General features: G+C 45.4%; 1 protein-coding gene across 1 annotated transcript in view; it reads left to right on the top strand.

Moving 5' to 3' along the window:
* Dock2 (dedicator of cytokinesis 2) overlaps positions 1-21363 on the top strand; it is a 413359-nt gene that overhangs the window by 30088 nt on the left and 361908 nt on the right. Inside the window, exons 3-8 of the mRNA XM_057774274.1 lie at positions 4604-4644; positions 5748-5803; positions 6631-6727; positions 12511-12659; positions 19031-19166; positions 21199-21353. Coding sequence (XP_057630257.1) covers positions 4604-4644; positions 5748-5803; positions 6631-6727; positions 12511-12659; positions 19031-19166; positions 21199-21353 — 634 coding nt within the window. The remainder of the gene's footprint in view (positions 1-4603; positions 4645-5747; positions 5804-6630; positions 6728-12510; positions 12660-19030; positions 19167-21198; positions 21354-21363) is intronic.

The raw sequence follows: 21363 nt of genomic DNA, 5'->3' as shown, positions 1-21363 counted from the left end.
ATTCTTGCTTCAGATATTTCTCAAAAATACTCAGATGTTAGCTGGGCAATGGTGGCGCACACCTTTGATCCCAACACTTGGGAGACAGAGGCAGGCAGATTTTGAGTTTGAGGCCAGCCTGGTCTACTGGGCAGGATAGCCAGGGCTACACAGAAAAACCCTGTCTCAAAATGAAACAAAACAAAACAAGATCTCGGATGTCATTGAAATCTGCAGCTTACTATTCCTGTGGTCCCCTTTTGTTTTATCCACGTGCAGGCCACAGTCCACAGTTATCTTGAAACCGGAATGTCTTCATCCTGTAAAACATTTTGTACCTTTACTAGATGAATTTTTTCTAAATCATGTTATTTATTTGTTTGGAATTATTATGTGTTTATGTGTGTATGGATGGACACGTACACTTGAGTGCAGGTGCCTACAGAAGCCAGAGATCTCAACTCCCCCAAAGTCAGAATTGTAAGCTGTCATTAGACCTCCCCCTCCAGCAAGGGTACTTAGAATTGAAGTCAGGTCTTCTGCAAGAAGACTTTTAACTGTGGAGCTATTTTTCCAGCCCCCGTAATCATGTTTTAAAAATAGTTTTTATGACAATACTCTGAGAGGAGGCGTTGTTTTTTTTCTCAGATGAAAACATTGACGCTTGATTGACATGACCGAGGATCACACTGCCTGGAAGTGGCAGTCGGAGGTTCTTCTTTTGTTGTGGTCCTGGGATATTTAGACTCTCTCCCCAACCCCTCTGGTATATTTCAGGCTGCATTTGTGCCGCAGGAAGGGGGCACACTTTGAAGAGCTGGCATCCCACAGTTGTCCAAAAGCATTGTAAGAAACTCTCCCCTTTGCTCGTCTTCCCCCAGGCTGCATGTCTTAGCCACTCAGGCTGCCTTAGAGGATGCCACAGACTCTGCATGTTAGGCAACGGGAATGGAATTCTCTCGTAGAATCAGGAAATCCAGGATCGAGGTGTTAGCAGATGGTGGTGCCGGGTGAGGGCTGGTTCCCCCTCGGCACAAGGTTTTCTTCCTGTTTCTTCATCTGGTGGCAGAGAATGAGGGAGGAATCTCCCCTGTGAGATAGCAACTACCATCCGGACGAGCTCCACCTGCACGAGCTGAGCATCTCCCAAAGGTCACATCTCCTCTTACCGTTACACTGGGGCTTACGATTTTGACATAGGAATTGGGTTGCGGGGGATACACAAGTGATTGTTTCATGACAAGGGTTAAAACTATTAAACTAAAACGTTGCTCAGTTTTGACACATCCAGCATCTGATAAGTACTGTGTTACAGAGACTATGTGTGATCATGGAACCCTCTTGGGGTTTTGCCAACAGTTCTCTGTTCGCAAAGTCTTGACACACACACGGAGACGGCTGCCAGCAGACCTGATTAGGGAATTGACATCAAGGTTCAGAGGTGGTCAGCAGGGCGGGCAAACCCGAGGACAGTCTTTTTTTTTTTTTTTTTTTTTTTTTGGTTTTTTTGAGACAGGGTTTCTCTGTGGTTTTGGAGTCTGTCCTGGAACTAGCTCTTGTAGACCAGGCTGGTCTCGAACTCACAGAGATCCGCCTGTCTCTGCCTCCCGAGTGCTGGGATTAAAGGCGTGCGCCACCACCGCCCGGCTGGAGGACAGTCTTGAAGATGTTGCTAAGGGTGCTGGGATCATACCCGCCTGTTGCTTAACAGTGCTATTTTCATCTGCAAGGTCACCGTACGTAGATCTGTTTCTGAAAATAGGTCTCATAGTGTATGTACACAGTATACACTGGGGACACAATTGGTACTGAATGAATGTGAATTTTGGAGGCAGAATATGAATTTTGGGGGTGAGAGTTACCCAAGAGCAAGCTAAGTTTTGAGAGTTGGGACATCTGTAAAGTGTACATGTGATTGAATCTCAAGGGTCCACAAAGGCCAAGTCCTTTGGCTCCACCTGATGGCCACCCAGAGATAGAGATGTGAACATTAGCTTTGAGTGTGGACTGTTGGTTCTCTATTATTCTCATGATTCACTGCGGATTGAAGGAGCCTTGAGCACCATGTTGCTCCAGGCTAGTGCGACCTGGATAACCCTCTTCTCTGTTCCCATTGGTGTGGGCTGGGTAGTTTTAAGGGCCCTGACTTTGAATTGACAGACTTAGACTAATGCTGTGTCTGTATGATTCCCACCCAGTACATGAACTGACTTGAGTTTCAATGGCATCAATGAAACAGGGATGACAATACTTAGCTTATAGGATTTCTGCGAGTGTGACAAGAGAGCCTACGTAGGGCTTGTGACTAAAGTGACCGTGAATAGCAGTCAGTAGCAATATTCTAGAAATATGCTTACACTGAGCTGACAAACAGGGTCATCGTGCTGCCATGAAGACAGCAGAGTTCAAAAGCCAACTGCTTAGTTTTCAATTTCAAGCTGTGTGACAATTAGCAGGTGGCTTATTCTCTGTCAATCTCTGTTTCCATTTCCAAAACTGAAGCAGTAATAGTGCATATTTATAGGACTGTCACGAAGATTAATCTGTAGTCTGGTAGGCAAGTGCACTACCCCTGAGCTACATCCCCAGCCCACTAAATTTAAAGCTTGAAAAAAAAATCAACACCAAAATCGATGCCTTTAGCAAAGCATCTAGCATCTAGCAAACACTTAGGGGGATTAAATCCTCTTGTCCACGGTTAATTATTTCCTATAGTAACTGGCCAATACTTAGAAGCAACTTAAAATAGATTGCCGCTCTTCATGAAATAGAAAGAGCTTCTGTTACCAGAAATCCTCAGTTGCAAAGTAGCTTAGAGATTTAGTTTGAGGGCCTCTGAGGGTGAAAGGGTGAAATATTAGATTGAGGATTAGCCTTTGTCAACCAGACGCAAGAGTCTCCAAGAAGAGCTGCTTCACCAGGTTGGCCCGCGGGCGTGTCTGCGGGAGGGAGACACAGCATAGTGTGGGCAGCAGCGTGCCCTAGGCAGGGGATCTCACCGGATTGGTCTGTGGGCGTGTCTGTGGAAGGGGAGACAGAATCCAGTGTGGGCAGCAGCTTGCCCTAGGCAGGGGATCTTGGATGTCTGAGAGTGGAGACACAGAGCTGAGCTTAAGTAGGCTAGGAGCTGTGCTCTTTTCTCTCCGTCTTTGGCTGTGATACAATGTGACGAGCTGTTTGTACTTCCTACTGCTTTGGTTTCCCCACATGCTAGACTGTAACTTGGAGCTGTGAACCTAAATACCTCCACCCCATTTTCTTCCTATCAAAGGTTTTTTTCTTTTTTTCCCCACAACAGAAATGAAACTAGGACATTACATGACCACCAAACTCCTTCCCCTAAGCCTAGATTTGGCTGCTTCCACATCTAGACATGTCACCAGTTGAGTGACTGTGGAAAAATTGCTCAGTTCCTCCATGTCTTGGGTAGGCTGCTCAGCTGTACCGTGGAAAAACGAGGATTCCTGCCCCATATGGTTGTCAAGAAGATGAAAAGGCTTAGAGCGGAACAGCTCCAGGAAGAGCGCTTTCATTCTAGACTCCAGATTCTTCCTCCACTACTTCCCTAATTTTCCTTCTGTCTTTTTTCTGTGTCCTTTCCCCGTTCTTTCACTTTCTGCCACTCCCAATAGGATCTCTAGGGATTACCACGGCTTCGAAACTTCCCTTGCTGCTCACCTTCAATCTGGCCATGGCTGGGAGAGCAACTTTGTATTTCGGTCATTTTGGGGGTCGCTTGTGTGAATGTCTGTTGAGAATATATTCCTGTGACAATCTGTCAGCCCAATAATGAGGGTCTGTTAATGAGGCACTTGGCAGGTGCTTCTTATTTACAAAGATGACAAATGCTGCCACGTGGCTGTGCTCCAATCATTTCAAAGGCCAGTGGACTCATTACAGCACGCAGAACTCGCTCTCATGTTGTTAGAGGACTCTGAGTCATTTGGATTTCAGTTAATTGAGCTTGTTCTTTTTCTTTCTTTTCTTTTCTGTTCTTTTCCTTTTTGTCTTTTCTTTTCTTTTTTAACAGTCCTGCAAAGGGGAGATCCTTCAATGTCCCCAACCCTCTACCTGTTCACCAATGTATGTGTTTGGTAATGACTCACTTCAGAAAACCACATTTTAGATATTATTTGCTGCTGTTAGAATGGTCCATATTATTTTAAGATGATTGCCCAGGTTCATGAACCTTTCCATGCCTAAGTCAGGAGGTACAAACATGCATGTGACCGTCAGTGGGTAAATGAGAAAAGGAAGCTTGGCTTGTGGGTTTGAGGCATCTGACTGCATGATGGGTGCTGAGGCCTCTCTTAAAAGTCACTTGGGACCATGGGGGTCCAGTGCACTGGTGGCCACACACCAAGGCACCTTATTTCTCAAAAGGAGAAGGGGATCTATGCCAGTATGTTAATGAAACCCTATACCCGTAGATGGTGCTTTGAGATAATGGTGACCGAAACGTATTTTATGCTGTGGGCTTCTTGGTTTGATCTGTACCACAGGTCTAAAGCGAATTGTAACCAGTTCTTTACTAGGCAAAGATAAACAGACAAAAGCAGAGCAGACAAGTTAACAAAAGATGCAGAGGAAATGAAAGACCTTTGCCTTTGTTTTCTCTTTGCAGACTGGTACAGAGGGTACCTCATAAAGCATAAAGTGTCGCAGGTAAGGTCACTCTGTTTTCATCTGGGACAATGAAGGATGTATTCACTTGTCCCTGCTGCCCCTTCTGGGCAATCCTTTCCTTGCACTGCTCCTCAGCAAAGTGAGCCCATTCCTTCCTTCCATATCTGTACTCTCAACGCCCACTGCCGTGCCTTACTGTGCATACACTGCCTCTGCCCCCCCCGCCCCCATTCTTTAAGGTGGTTTCTGGCACCCTCTTGTTCTTGCAGCCTTTGCTAACATGTTATTTGCTTATGATTTCCCCACCCTGGTGTCCCCAGGAAATGGTGTACTTCGTAGCTGAAGCTGGTCTCTGCTCTTCCCTTCAGCATCGTGTGGACACTCACTCATCTCCCCATGTGACATGAAAGGACAGGCCCAGGTGCCCTTGCAGCCATGATGGAGCTGCTCTGTCATGTCATCTCCACGACAGCAGCCACTTTCTTTGCCTGTTTCATTTTTCTCAACTGGTGCTCAGCAAAGGAGCTGCATGCCCTCGCCATGCACGAGGCTTGAATTCACAGAGGAATTTCCAAGCAACTGATAAAGTTCCCTTGCCATCTGGACATGGTTAGGAAGCATTTTCCCTGATGCTCAGGGTGGCACAATCCTGCCATGCCCTCTCAAGGACAGTGACTTAAACCCAAAGAGGAGAGGTTTCACATCTTAGATGCTCAAGTAAAGCCAAGGACTTGCTTCAGACCCAGGGATCCCCCAATTTCGGAATAGGGGTCACCTCAACCTCCGCTTAAGGCTTGCTGATTCCCTGGAAAAGGGCAGGGAGGGAAGAAGCAGAGTTCTTGTTTCTGCAAGTGAGAGGCTAAGACTTCTTTTCTATTGATTACCCTTCTTGCCCACCTGAGAGGATAAGTGTCCACGATGGTACTGAACTAATCCTTTGGGATGTAGCGTGCACAACAAACTGACCTATGCATATGGCTTTGGCGTCTATGCCTGCTCCATCTGACCCTGATTGTTGTTTTAAAGTCTGATGGTTTCAAAATCCAGTAGCTTAGTGGATAACAAACAAAACTTGGGCAGACAATGAGTCAGCGATTTTTCTGTGTTGTGTCTTCCAGCCTGTTTAATTTTGTTTCCTACAGGGCATTTTCCCTACATCCTTTATCCATGTCAAGGAAGTGACGGTGGAGAAAAGAAGGTACTTGTGGGGACCTGGGTGAGAGACTCGGTTGGTTGAGTGGCCTCCTTGCAAGCATGAGAAGCCGAGTGCAGTTCCTTCAGAACATGCATGAAAAGAGCTGGACACAGTGTCATGTGCTTGTAATCCCCATGCTGAGGTTTGGGGTGACAGCCAGGTCCCTGGGTCCCTCTGGCCACCTAACCTAGCCTGCTTGTCGAGGTCCACACCAGCGGGAGACTCTGTCTCAAAACAAAAGTAAAGCCACGAAAAGCAAAGGGTGGAGGTTGACCCCAAGGAACAGTCTCTTGAGGTTCTCTGGCTTCTATAGAAAAAGCACACATGTGGACCCTCACCTCCGGACATACACACAGAAGTCCTTGTATTACTTTGCCAGGCTGGATGCTCCTGGCTCATGGATGCCTTTGTCTAGTTAGCTTTGGCCATCTGAGCTGGCAGATGTGCGGGGTCCAGCTCATTCAACTGCAGCGTGGCTGTGTGCATTCATGTCTTCTTTCCATGAGAAGCTAATCCAAATTGATTCTAGCAGGAATCTGATTTTGAGGGGGGGATTAGTCCGTTTGGAGAATCCGACTTTTCGCCTTCGGACCTCATTAAAGTAGATTTGACTAGAATAGTGAGCATGAGGGACGTCCCCCACCAAGGAGGCCATGCAGAGAGAAATTCCATACATTTGCCTGGTGTAGCCTGTGCAGCTGCTACTGGCGGTGGTGTCTCTGCAAGCCTCCTCCTCTCCATAGCTGCAGCTTACCACAAAGTTCCCAGCCCTTTCTCTCTTTTGCACCTGGGTCTCAATTCCACCTCTCATTCTCTCCCACCCTACATAGGAACATAGAGAACATCATTCCTGCAGAAATCCCTCTGGCACAGGAAGTGACGACGACGCTCTGGGAGTGGGGAGGCATCTGGAAGCAGCTCTATGTGGTGAGATATAGCCTGTTCCCAGGACTGGAGAGCGGCAGCTTCCCCTTGGTTTAAGTTGGGCCCTTAGTGGAGCTTCGGGCCACAGAAGAGGGAACACAGAAAAGGGAGGACATTGAGACCCAAAGAGGTTCTGTGCATCCACACAGCTAGCAGTGATGGCTATCGTCATGAAGGTCAGGTGGAAGCCTTGTGTTTTTTAAACAGGTGCAAACTCTGTTGAACTTGGGTCTGCACGTGAATTGCCTTGATGTCTGTTTATAAAGCAAATCCTCTAGGCTTAGTAACGCGCCTCTTTAATATTCTCGAGGGATCTGCCTTGGTTCTCTGCTGACATCCTGAAATATACTCTTGTCATATATTAATTAACTGATGACTATTGTCTTCAGATCCACAAAGAAGCTTTGACCCTGAAAAAACAAAGGCCACATTTCATGTGTTCTTTTCTGTTTCAAAGCAAATTTAATTTAAAGTCCTCCTTTGATGCGTCAAAGCTCCCAATGAAAACAATTAGCTAACCAGATGATTAGGCTGAGAGGAAAAATGTCAACCAAGGCTTACTGCAAATTTGTTATAGCCCGATGCACACCCACTGGTGTGTGCACGCTGTCTGGAGACCCACCTTCTGTGATAAATATTGACATCCCTACAGAAATCTCCTAACCATGGTGATTAGCACATTCAATTCTGTAAGCTTTCCAAAGGTTGTCAGTAAAATTTGGGGTACGTGCTTTTCTGCCTTTTACCGCTATATGGAAGCACCCGAGGCAGTCTGACTTACAAAGAGGCATTATTGAAGGCAGATATACGGAGTGGTGCTGAACATCAACCTAGCAAGACACAGGGAAGGTGCATGTGTGTGTTTATCTGATCGTTCTCCCTCATCGTGTCAATCACTGGGACTCCATCCTAATGCCTTCATCTAATCCTAAGCCCCTTCCCAAAACCTCTCCTCTAAAAACTCATAATTGGGCTAAGTTTTGACACTTAGAAGCTCGCAGTTGAGATAAAAGTATAACACATGAAACCTGTGTGCTTCTGTGAGGGCCGGCTCTCAGCAGCTCAGAGAAACTGGAAAGGAGGTGTGGACAGGAACTATTGGAGCAGACGCACTGACACACAGGTCAAAACTTGATTCTTCATTTTATTTTTCTCACTGCTGGTTGTTTCTACTTTGTTTGTTCTTTTACCTCTTTGTCTTCCTTTTTCTTCTTCTTTCCAGTTGTTTCCCTGTCTCCATCTTTCCTGACCTTATCTGTTTACTTCTTTTCCCGTGTTCCCCTTCATGTCTTTCCTTCTCTTAGTTTCTTCTCCCTCTTGTTTTTCTCTTACTCCTTTTATACCTCCAACTACAAAGATTAATATGCAGGAAAAAAATTACCTCACAACCACAAGTTACCTATTTTCCAAAAACAAATTGCGCAATTTTGCATAAGAAGAAATCACATGAAGATCACAAGTTATGCTTTCCTTCCATAAGTAGTTAAACATTTTTTCTTCACCCCAAAGCAATGAATTTTTTTTTTATAACTGATTGACAAAGTTTTAAGCAAGCCATGTCTCAGCCAGCTCCCTTTGTAGTAGCGGGCAGCTGTTTGCAGTTCCAGTGTATGTAGCAGATCTCTGTTTTCTACTCTAGAGAATCCTTAAAGAGTGGTCAGCTAACCATCTGTTCTCCTTTACACACAATAGAGTCATTTAATTTCCTTTCACAACTTTGTTTTTCTCAAGGTGCACACCTGGGCCTGTGATTAGGTCTGTAAGCTACATGACCAAGGAGCTGAAGCCTAACCTTGGATGTAGGGACATAACTGTTCTCTTTAGTCCCCAGCCTGCCTTCTCACAGCCAGAATTCTTGGGTCTATAATGAATAAAACTTTCTTGTTTATATTTTTTAATCCTCTACAAATCTCACATCTAACAAAGGAGGTTACTTTGAGCCTGTGTGTGTCTTTTCTGTATTTTTTAAGATTTATTTATTTATTTATTTATTTATTTATTATGTATACAACATTCTGCCTCCATGTATGCCCGCCTGCCAGAAGAGGGCGCCAGATCTCATTACAGACAGTTGTGAGCCACCATGTGGTTGCTGGGAATTTAACTTAGGACCTCTGGAAGAGCAGGGAGTGCTCTTAACCACTGAGCCATCTCTCCAGCCCTTTTCTGTATCTCTTATCAGAGCAATGGGCAGAATAACCTAAACCATTTCTCGAATCATCTTTACTAGCTGTCCTAACCATGTATATCTTTTAGGCTAACTCAGAAAGTCCAATTAAATCATAGATCTAACTAATTGTCATTGTTCTTATAAAAAGTCATCTTCATTATGATCTGCAAGCAAATTTCCCAGTGAGGAGTGGGATTTTCCCAAGAAACAATCACACTATACCAGATACAGTGGAATCTGTTCACATAGTAACCACACCATGCCAAATACAGCAGGAACACATACAGCAGCAGCAAACAGGAGGAAGCACCGGCAGAAGAAGCAAGGGGCATTCTGGATTCAACCCTGCCCCCCCGCCCGGGGGCTTAGACTTTCCAACGGTTTAGCTTTGTTATTCAGTAAATTGAACTCCATAAGCTCCATTGCTGACTGCAGCTCCCCTGACATGGTCACTGGCACTTGAGGGTCACTCAAATCATTATCTATACAAGCAAGGGAGCAAGCAGTATCCTTGTGGCTTGCGTGATTTCTTCTTCATCTCCATTACTCTCTTTAAAATGTCTTTGTATAGCCGGGCGGTGGTGGCACACGCCTTTAATCCCAGCACTCGGGAGGCAGAGGCAGGCGGATCTCTGGGAGTTTGAGGCCAGCCTGGTCTACAAGAGCTAGTTCCGGGACAGGCACCAAAGCTACAGAGAAACCCTGTCTCGGAAAAAAAAAAGTCTTTGCATAGGTACTGTGGGAATCTGACATATTCCTCTAAGAAATGGTTCTATGGCAAGCCAACCATGTCCTCCCTCTATCCTACAGTAGAAATAGTTAAGCATTAGTTATTTCATTATTGTGTTTATGACTTTTGCCATATCTACACGGCATATATGTGACACTTATTAACTAATTTGGATATCCTTTTAGTAGGTAATTCACATGAAGAATGTCACAGCACGCCCTGCCATTCCAATGTCACATTTCTGATTACTCTAAGCTGAGTGCATGCATGACAATTCAGCTAGTCACTGATTGCCTAGAGTTGGCCTTCAACTCTTTAAACTGGCCCTCACTTCAGATTTTAGTTACAGCCAGGGTCCCCAGGCCAACTGCATTTCTGTTGCCACTGACAACAGACTGAGGGATTCTTACTGCCTCTCCCCACTGGGATGACCCCTTTCTCACTGTAGGTTTCATAATTCATTAGAATTTCCAGGATATCAGGAAAGTGCTATACTTAAGATGACAACTTTGTTATAAAAGATATAAAGCCAGGGTCAGTCTGACGGAAGAGACAGGTAGGGCAGTCGTGTCCTCTCTAGCAAACCCACCTGTCAGTACATGAGTGCCCTCCGCCTTGGATGCTCCTCCAGCTCATTGCTCAAGAGTCTTAATTAAAGTTGCATTTCATAGACTCAGCGCATCATATCATCTGCCTTTGGAGAGATAAGGTAGCTCAGAGGGGGGCTGAAAGTTCTGACCCCCCAATCAATTATGTGGCTGTTTTTTCTGGTCACCAGGCCCCATTCTGAAGCTACTAGGGGGTCCACCAAAGTTGTATTATTAGCACAAAACCGCCAGTGGATGATAGGAGCTCTTTCAAAAGCCATAAAAGACATTCTTAGTGCTCAGTATGTTTTAAGGGCTTTATGGGCACTGTCCCAGACCAGAGACAAAGACCAGATATATATGTTTTTCATTATATCTCAATACTTTTCCTAAGGGAGAGGTGAACGTACTTGGCACAGTTAAAAGACTGTGCCAATAAATGCAGTAAAAACATGGGCCAGGGATGGACCTCAGTGTTAGAACACTTTCTTGGGCAGGGATTCCTGGACTGCATAAATGCAGACAGCGAACTGAGCCCTCGTAGGCATCCACTGCTCTCTGCTCTCCCCTTATGCGTGAGATGTGACCAGCTGCTTCAAGCTCCGGCTATCTTAACTTTCCTGCCATGCTGGATGGCACTTTGCTTTATGAATAGGAATAAATCCTCCCTCCCTTGAGTTGCTGTTTGTCAGGGGATTTCACCCCAGCGACAGGACAAGCAACCAAGACGACAACGGAAGGAAACAGAAACTGAGCGTTTTATTAGGAGCTTATTACAGTGCCTGTCAAAAAGCTCTGAGTCCCAAACCTCCTTTCTCTGTGAAAAGATGAACTGAGCTGAAGAGATGGCTCGGTGGATAAAAGTGCTTGCTGGGAAAGCAAGAGGACCTGGATGTGAATCCTCACACCCTATGTGGAGTCAGATGTGGAATCATCGGCAGTCCCAGCACTGCTGATGTGAGACGGGGTAGATTTAAAAGACTCCCTAGATGCTCCCAGACCGGCCCAGCCTGGCACACACAGCAGAATCAACGGCAAGAGACTCTGTATAAGGAGAGGAGCAGCAGCCGAGGCTTCCCTATGACCTCTACATACATACCATGGTACAGACGTGTCTGCATTCATATACCCACACATCTGTAATATACATATAAAAACGCCCATGATAATAAGTATGTGAGAAGAAACCATGCCTTTCTTTTACTGTTAAACAGCTTGCAAAGAAGACGGGGCTTACATGATGGGTCAGGGTGACTTGACATTGTATCTTTATCCACCTATCTTGCATCCTACCGAAGCCATGTCTTAGGGAATGGTGCCCTAGCAACAGCCCCTTCTATCAGAGAAACAGTCCTGGTTCCCTGCCTTAAAGGACCCGAGCTCTGGAGCTTCCATTATAGCAGGCGTTCGTGATGACAGTCCTGTGTGACAAGCCCCTTTGTATTGGAAATTCCCCCACTCCCACCTTGACCAAATGCCTGGGAGAGAAGGCTTAGGGTAGGGAGATTCCTTTTGGCTCATGGCTTCAGTCATTGGATCTAGTTCTGTGATTTGGCACGGCATCTTCGCAGTAGGAACACATGGAGGAGAAGAGCTGTCTATATCATGATAAACAGGGAGCAGGGGGTGGGAGTGTGGGCTCAGAGATTTGCTATAACCTCCGGTGAACCACCTCCCAAAGAAGAGCCATCAGTGAGGACCAAACATTTAGTACATGCCATTTTCTGTTCAAATTACAACACCTCTCTTGGATGCAGGTCGGAAAACTTTCTTTGTTTCTTTAGTTATTTTACATATTTACCAAAATGAATGGAAGGAAGTATTTGCAAAATGGATTGTCTTTAAGTATCAGCTTTTGGCTATTAGATTTATTTTTTACTTTTATTTTATGTGTGTGTCTGTTTTGCCTCTATGCATGTCTGTGTACTACAAGCACGTCTATTCCAGCAGAGGCCTGAAGAGAGATCACTCCTGTGTGTGTTGGGAATAGAACCCAGGTCCTCTATAGAGCAGCAAGTGTTAATACCAACTGCTGAGCCATGTTTCCCGCCCTGGCTGTTAGAGGGTTTTTTGTTTCTTTGTTTCTAATGAGAAGTGAGTGGGATTGCTTCTGCTTTGGAAGGTCTAGTGGCCCAAGGAGAAGAAATGTATTGGTAGCTGAGCATCAATCTGTCTCCACAAGCTGGGCAAGGCTGGAGAGAGTTCTGATTGCACCCCCCCCCCCCACACACACACCGAGGTCTAGCTTCCTAAATACCTTTGGTATGGGTGGGTATTCACCACTGCTTCCATCTCCTAGGCCAGCAAGAAGGAGCGCTTCCTCCAAGTGCAGTCCATGATGTACGACCTGATGGAATGGCGGTCCCAGCTCCTCTCAGGAACTCTACCCAAGGATGAGCTGAAGGAACTCAAGCAGAAAGTCACATCCAAGATCGACTATGGCAACAAGTACCTCTTGCCTCCGAAAATTTCCTCCCCTTCCCCAGCCTCCCCGTCTTCCTTTTCTCCCTCGGAGAAGCCTAGTTTCATTTTGAGAGTTGGAGTTTGCCACTTTCTATTTGGGAGAAAGCTGTTACCTTAGCCCTGCCTGTGTGTCGGTATTATTACACCCTGGGGCCCGGGGGCACACAGGCAGAGTGGAGGCTTGCATATACAGTTGCTATTACCAGGTACCGCGCAGATTTAGGACACTATTTAACCTACTTCTGAGGGACGGGGAATGCGGCTGTGCTCATTCACTTTCGGCTTGGATGCCACTTTACCTCTGCACGGATAGAGCTCTCCTTTAACTCCTGGTGTGAGGTTTAGCTCCCCCATTTGGAGTCATCCAAGCCACATGCCTCCCCCAATTCACACAGTTACAAATTGTTTACCAGATGGGAATAGAAGCAAGAGTTAGTTGCATTTGGAATGCCCTGGCATTCTGGAGAAAACGAAACAAGCTGACGAGGCGAGGCTATCCACTGACACTGGCGAGGCTATTCACTGACACTAATAACAATAACATTAGTGTCGGAACTAACACTCGGTTGGCGCGTCTTAAACACCAGGCTGTGTGGCAAGTTTCTTACAGACACTGCTTCACTGAGCTTTTTTAATAACTCGGTAGGGCATGTAGTTTTATTATCCCTATTTTAGTCTTCAATTTAGAGGAAGGAACCGAGGCAGTTAAAGACAGGAGGCTGGGGCTGGAGAGATGTCTCCGGAGTTAAGAGCACACTCATTGTAGCTGGGCGGTGGTGGCACATGCCTTTAATCCCAGCACTCGGGAGGCAGAGGCAGGATAATCTCTGAGTTCAAGGCCAGCCTGGTCTACAGAATGAGTTCCAGGATAGTCAGGGATACACAAAGAAACCCTGTCAAAATAAATAATACATACATACATACACACACATACATACACATACATACTTACACATACACACATACATACATACATACACACATACATACATATACATACTTACACACACACACATACATACATACATACATACATACAAGCATCCATTGCTTTGGCACAGAATGTCAGTTTAGCTCCCGGCACATCATGGTGACTCACAACTGCTTACAACTCCAGCTCTAGGGGATCCGACCCTCTCTCTGGACTCTGAAAGCACCTGCAGTCACACTTATACATGTATGTGCATGCACACATGGACACCAATTAAAAATAATACAACTCATATATTTTTTAAAAAAGTGAAGTTAGTTGTTCAGAGTTGGATAGTTAGTAAATGTCACCCCAGGGTGTAGACCCCCAGGGTGTAGACCTACAGGATGTAGACCTATGCTACATTGGAAAACTGTAAAGCCCTTCTCCCCTTTCTGGTTTTTTTTTTTTTTTGAATACCCTTCAAACTCCTATGTATATTTTCACAATTCTACCATACACGTGTGAAGCAATTATACTTAGACTGATTGCCTGCTCTGTGTGTGTGCTGCAGAAATAAAAGTCCCTATCCATTAAGGGATAGCAGGGGCCACAGTCCAGTTAGTATGCTATGACTGAACAGCTGTGTATTGCCGTGAGTTTGGTAACTTAAGAAGCAAGAATGTTGTTCACAGATTTGGAGACGGAAGCTAGGAGAAGCTCCCTGGAGGAGATGGTCCTTGGGTCTTGAAGGGTAAAGACGTTTTAAGCTGACAAAAAGGGGGCATGAAAGATCATGGCATGTTCAGAGACCACAGAGAGGGGACTGAACCCTGGGCCTGAGGGAAGTCTCTAAAGAATAGGAAGACACTACTCAGTAGTCAGACTCTCCTTCCTTCATCGTGTTCACCAGGATAAGGCTCCAATGCAGAAAGATGAAGCCAGTGTCCACCTGCTTCCCATCCCGGAAGCTCGTCCCTCTGCTGGTCCCCTGATGGCATCTTGGAAGTGTGTCCAATCTGTTTTCACAGCATGTCATCCCACAGTGATGGGGTTCGCCATGCAGCTGCTTCTGTTATGGGTGTGCTCGTGTCTTTAGCTGAGCACAGCTGCAGCCGAGCATGTAGGAACTGAGGATGTTTTCTGCTCTGCAGAATAACCTCCAGAGGTTATTTCCTCAGTGGGTCTCCTGAGAAGGTCTAGGGTGGTAGAAATCACCTTCATTTATAGAAAGTTCTCTTCCCTCCCCTTACTGCCCCTCTGGCTATGGTAGGCATTCCTGCAGCATCTGAAGTAGCCAATCATCAGCTCTGTCCTGTCTTTCCTCACACCATAGCCCTTCTGCAACCATCACTGCCTTAGTCATCTCTGAGTTTTTGCCTGGGAGGTTTCCCCACAATGGTAATGGAATGAGTAGCGGGTGACAGTGGGGTGGGAGGAAGGAAGAGGAAGGCAGCTCACCCTGACCTAGGCTCCCCTCCAGAACAGCCACTAGTCCAGTCTGGTGTCTTCAGTTTTAACCATTCTTTTGGGGAAATGAGAGATGGCCCACTACAGAGACCAGGGGCCTAAGCTGAGGGGTCATTTGTTTCTTGCTTCTCTTGCCTGCTGCTTCATTTGGAAGTAAGAGAACTGGGCACTTTACTGTTGCCCTAGTACCTTGGGCTTGTGGCTCCTGTGTAGGGTGGATGGCTTCCTTGCATCCAGGAGGCTAGAATCTGGACAGAACTTCAAGGGAGCAAAAGGAACACCAGAGCAGCTGGGTCTGAGTCCTGGAAAGATGTTAAGACTCTGCCATTCCATTGTTCAGATAGCAGAGTTCTATCGTATGTCGGGTAGTGTCTTTGGGTATAGACTTATACGATGTATAATACAACCTCCATATAAAACAGAAATGACAACAGGAAGCGAGTGGGCACTGAGTGTACTCTGTCAGGAACATTTTAATCACCTCCCACCCCCCACATTCAGCTCATCATGACAATGAGTTTAGAAGGTGGATACCATCACCATCACCATTTCTCTGATGAGGAAACTGAGGCTCACAGAGTGTTTGGTGCTTTGGCTCCAGAGGCAGCCAAGCCGGGAGTATAGTTGCAGGGTCCAAGTGCTTAGGAGCTGTGTTCTTCTGCCTCCAAGCGGCTGCAGGACTTAGTGAGCAAGACAGAGAAGTAAAGAGACACTGTGGGCAAGAAGACTTACTCTCAAGAGTAAAGTGGACAAAGCAAAGTGGATGCCCTGACTAACAAGACTAGCAGAAGTTACACACTGGGTGTTCCAGGTTCCTCTCTGTTGCTATGATAAACCCTAACCTAAAGCAACTCAAAAGTGGAAAGGGTTTACATGGCTTACCCTTCTAGGGCACAAACCATCATTGGGAGAAGCAGGAACTTGAAGCAGAAATCAAAGAAGAATCCTGCTTTCTGGCTTACTCACTCATAGGCTCATGCTTCGTTAGTGTTCTTATACAGGACAGAACCACCTGTCTGGGCATGGTGTTACCCACAGTGGACTGCAGCCTCCTGCATCAATTAGTAATCAAGATAGTTCCCCACAGACATATGCATAGGCCAGTGGTTCTCAACTTCCCTAGTGCTGAGACCCTTTAATATGTTCCTCATGTTGTGGTCACGCCCAACCACAAAATTATTTCATTGCTACTTTATACTATATTTTTGCAACTGTTATGAATCATAATGTAAATATCTTAGAAGCAACCCCTGGGAGGGTCATGACCTACAGGTGGAGAAACAGTGGCATAGGCCAACCTGCTCTAGGAAGTACCTCAGTTGGTGACAATAGGCAGTCAAGTTGACAGTTAAAGCTAACTAGAACACTAGGTGAAGTGTTACAATGGTTTATCTTGATTGTCACTTGATTGGGTTAATAAACGCCTGGGGGATTAATAAAACACTAGTCCAGGAGTATCTGTGAAGGTGTTCCTAGGTATCTTGATTGCTTTGATTACTAATTTCTTGACATATTCATAGTATGGCAGCATTATTAGAAGGTGAGGAAGGGAAATAGTTCTCTATGAGCTGTGTCCTTGGGAGCTACATCTTACCCTCGTCCTGGCCTGGATCCCCTTTTCTCTCCTTCATGGCTTCCATGATATGAACCGCACTATCCCCATCATTGTGTACCCACCATGAACTGGTGAGCCAAGGCATATCCCTCATCTCTGAAAGCTGTTTCCATAAAGGATTTGGTCACAACAACCAGACGGTCTGAGTAATACAAGTGGTTACTAGAATCTCGGAGCAGCAGTCAGGGAAAAGAGTGGTGAGTGCAGACGGGTGCTGGGAAGGAAGCTTGAAGTGCTTAGTAGAGCAGCTTAGATTTGTTCCGAGTGTCACAGTGAGCCGGGCAAAGTCTAGTTCAGGTTTTCTTTATTCTCTTTCTTTTAAAAATATTTATGGGGTGGGGGATTTCCTGTTGTACGCCCCCCCCAGGTTTGTAGTCTCACTTTCTTGAACAGAAGAGAGCAATGGGGCTCCCCCCTGAGGAGACCGCATCAAAACATCCCATTCCCCAAAATGAACAGATGCTGATTCAGCATAGTGGGGTCCACCTGAAAGACAGCCCCGGCTGCACCCAGCTTCTGAGGGAGAACGACCGTGAACAAGCTGTTCCATATCCAAGCAACGAGGAATCCTCAACTGAGTTCTCCAAGTCTCAAGACAGCTGGACCTGGGAGGATGTTTTATTCATCCTTTTCGGAATTGAATCCTCTTTGATCAGTTTTGAGGGGAAGAGCTAGAGAGATCTCGAGGCTAAATTATGTATTGGCTCTGCTCCATCTTTTCCGAGGTCACGTGAGCCTCTGCTCAGCATTAGCTGAGTGCGTTTATCCCCCTTGGCATCGCTCTCTGGGCAGCACGGGCAGGCAATGTTATGAGTCATATGTAGCTGGCAGTTAATTTCCTAATGAACGTCCAAATTGGCGATCCTTGGCTCCCTCCTGTTTGTATTTGGATGCGATGCAAGGTGTGCCTCCAACTCTGGTTCTCAAGTAAGAGGAAGCTGTAATCTCCTTCATTTGCCCTTGATATGCCTCTGAAGTCTGGTACTTTGTAATGGGGCCCAACAAGATGACTGTTGGCCTTCTCTGAATCGTTCTTCTGAGCACGGATGATTGACACTCTCTGACCAGCATCAAATGCAAGAGGAGCTTCACGTTACAATCTGCCAACCTGCCCTTCCTCCCAGCTCGATCCATACACTGCTCCCAAGAGCAGAACAGTTTGCAGAACGGGCTCAGAGTGCAGGGAGGGCGCTGTGTTAGCTTGTGTTAATACTGTGATTTTGAGACAATTAATTAGCTCCCTCTTCTTAGTCTCTTTTAAAGGTGTAAAATGGGAATACTAACAGCACCCGGCTGTCAGGGTTGAGGGCGTGGTGAGTGCAGTACCAGCCGAAGAGAGTTACTGCTTGTGACTTTCCTGTCAGTGCTGTTGACAGACAGAGTGACAGGTGCTGTTGAGACAGATCAGTGCCAAAGAAGCGGAAGCTTGTGGCCTGGAAGCCGAGCAGCTGAAGATCAGGCAGTGGGTAGCAACCAATATATCTCAGATTGCTTTGCCTCAGCAACCATTTCCATATACTATTGAATAATATGTGAGCACCTGTGTATGTGTATGGAGTGAAACATTAAATAAACCGAGACACCACATATGTCTCCTTGGACTACTCCGTGTCTCCCAGTCCTAAGCCCTCTGCTTTCCTCATGGGTAACCCATGTCTTCGGTTTGGTCCTCTTTGGCATCTAGATCTTTGCTCATGGCTACTCTTATACAAACAACTAGGAAACACATCTGGCTAGGTTTGTCATTGTTCTGTGTTCTGTGGTTTGATTTATTTCACATAAAATGCGCTATTTTTTCACATTTTATTTTGTTCATGGAGATATTTTGCAAAATACGCCAAAACTACATTCTATCTCTGTGTGTGCATGTTTTACATGTATGTAGTTATAATGTGTGTGCAGATGGAGACGCAGGCAAGAGGACAACCTGGAGTGTTATTCTTCAGGCTCTATCTACCTGTTCTTATTTATTATACACAGGGTCTTTTCACTGGCCTAGAACTCATCAAGTTGACTAGGCTGGCCAGCCAGTGAACTCTGGGGAATCTGTCTGTTTCTCCAGCATTGGCATTAGAAGCATCTGCCACCATGCCTGCTTTTGTTCTGTGCGTTCAGAGAATTTAGCTCCGGTCCCCTTGCTTGGAAAAAGGGCATTTTCCTGATTGAGCCATCTCACCAGCCCTGAAATGATACACTTATAAATTCCACTACTTACTTTCCCATTATTGATCAGTTTCCTTAGCCGCTCCTAAGTAGAGGTTCCCTTAGTAGAGTTTTAGCTTTTAATCAACCCTTTGCTGCAGAAGACACCACACCCTAAGGCCTCTCCAGTGAGTGTCCCCTTTGGTTCTTGCCTTACAGAATCCTTGAGCTTGATCTAATTGTCAGAGACGAAGATGGAAACATACTGGACCCTGATAACACCAGCATCATCAGCTTGTTCCACGCTCACGAGGAGGCTACTGAAAAAATCACAGAGCGCATCAAAGAGGAAATGGTGAGCTCTGCTCTGGAGGCTTTGGCAAAGCAAAGCTGCCATTGCGCCCACTATAAACTGCAAATAACAGGCTAGAGGTGTGATTTCAAGGGGCCATCTGTCCTCCAACCTGAGATGATCGGCAACAACGCAGGCTTTATTAAGGTTTTGTACTTAGATCTGAAGTCATTAGGCATGCATCCTCCAAGTAATTAAACACCAGGCATGTTTTTCAGTCTTGGAGCTTTTATATTCTAGAGAAAAGAAGAGAAGAAAGGTAGCAAAGATGTAAATTAATTAATTAAAAGTTAATTGTAGCTGGTGATAAAAGACAATAAAGTAAGCACTGTGGATCAGGGGCTGCTTTGAGAGGACTGGGAAGGACAGGTCTTTTGGAGGAGTGAAAGAGTAATGTCGAAGCCACCAGTTCTGAGGGGATATGGTGGCAGGTGCTGCGGGTAGAGGAAGCAGTAAATGCAAAGGCACTGAGGTAAGTTCTGAAGAAGTCTGCAGTGGGAGGGGCACGGTGAGCTGTGGGGAGTGGTCTAATTTGCAGAGGTCGGCAGCAGAGTCTGGCTCCAGAGCAGCCTGGGGATTGTGGGAAAGAGCTCAGATGTCAATCTAAGTAGGATGGCAAGCCAGCAAAAGACTTCAAAGAAGATTAAGCCTGGTTTATATTTAAACAAGGCTACTTTAACTGCCGTGTATTTTTATCTTAATTAAAACCTCATTTTTTTTAAGACAGACACCTGCAAACAAAACTATAATGCATCAAAATAAATTATTCATGGATAAGTGCATAAAAATAGATTTGATAGTGAGAATGAAGAATCTAATGAAGAGCTTCACGGTGTCAGAATGGCTGTTCTAACTGTATAGCTCATTAAGATGGATAGACTTTGGCTCTGATTAATTGCTGTGAGTTATTGGAAAGCAACTACATTTGTGGACTTGCTTTCACGCAGTAAAAATCGCTGTCTCTAAGGTTCACTTAGGTGGATGTTATGCATGGTGATGGATATTCCACTCAACAATTAGCATACAGATAATGCTACCATCTTCCTTACAAACTTCTTCATGCACCTTCCTCATTCAAGCCTAGCAATCCTTAATTTGTATTCTCTTCCTCATTCTGACTCTTCTAGAACTTTCAAATAGAATATCCAGTGTTATTTTTCTTGGGCATTTTTGACTTAGCATATTGTTTTGGGAATTCCTTTTAGTATGCATACTAATGAACATTTGTTGTTGTTGGTTTTTTTTTTTTTCAGTGCTGAGCTTGTATATTGCTGGCCTAATGTTGGTGTGTTTATTACTGGCCATACTGATGGCCTACATCACTGTCTGATTGTAGGGTGTTTGGGTAGATTGCCAGTGTACAACCTGGCATAATGCTACTAAGAGCCATATCTTAGTTAGGGTTTCTATTGCTATGATCAAAAGCAACTTGCAATGCACAGGACACACTCCATCACTAAGGGGAGTCAGGACTGGAACTCAAGGCAGGAACAGAAGCAGAGGCCACGGAGGAATACTGCTTCCTTGCTTGTTCCTCACGGCTTTACTCAGTCTGCTTTCTTATACAACTCAGGACATACCACTGCCCACAGAGGGCTATGCCTTCTTCTCTCTGTTAGCAATCAAGAAAATTTTTGACAGATTTGCCTATGGGCTAATCTTATGGAGGGATTTTTCTCAGTTGAGAGTCTTTCTTTCCAAGTGGCTTTAGCTTGTGTCAAGTTGACATGAAATCAACCAAACACATGAGCACTTACAGATTTCCTTTATAACTTGTTTTATTTATGCCACTAACTTCATGGAGAGTTATGGGTCAGTGGTAATATCTCCCAGGATAGGAAGATGAAAGCAAGCAGGGTCAAAGGGACAACCCTCAGACTGCAGACACTTATGGTGATTGAGCTGGCTGGATGCTCAACTATTCTGGCTTACAGTGGAGGGGCTCTTCGTACTCCAGACAGTGTTTCTATTGTTTTAAGTGGTCCTGGGGTGACTTGTTATAACTTCTGTTTTTCTTCTTCTTTTTAAACTTCAGTCAAAAGACCAGCCAGATTATGGGATGTATTCGCGGATCTCCTCATCTCCCACCCACAGCCTCTACGTCTTTGTGAGAAACTTCGTGTGCCGAATTGGGGAGGATGCTGAGCTCTTCATGTCTCTCTACGACCCCAACAAACAAATGGTCATAAGGTCAGTGTGT

Source organism: Chionomys nivalis, chromosome 7, assembly GCF_950005125.1.
Source record: "Chionomys nivalis chromosome 7, mChiNiv1.1, whole genome shotgun sequence".
Taxonomy (NCBI): domain Eukaryota; kingdom Metazoa; phylum Chordata; class Mammalia; order Rodentia; family Cricetidae; genus Chionomys; species Chionomys nivalis.
This window is presented reverse-complemented; position numbering and strand designations above follow the sequence as displayed.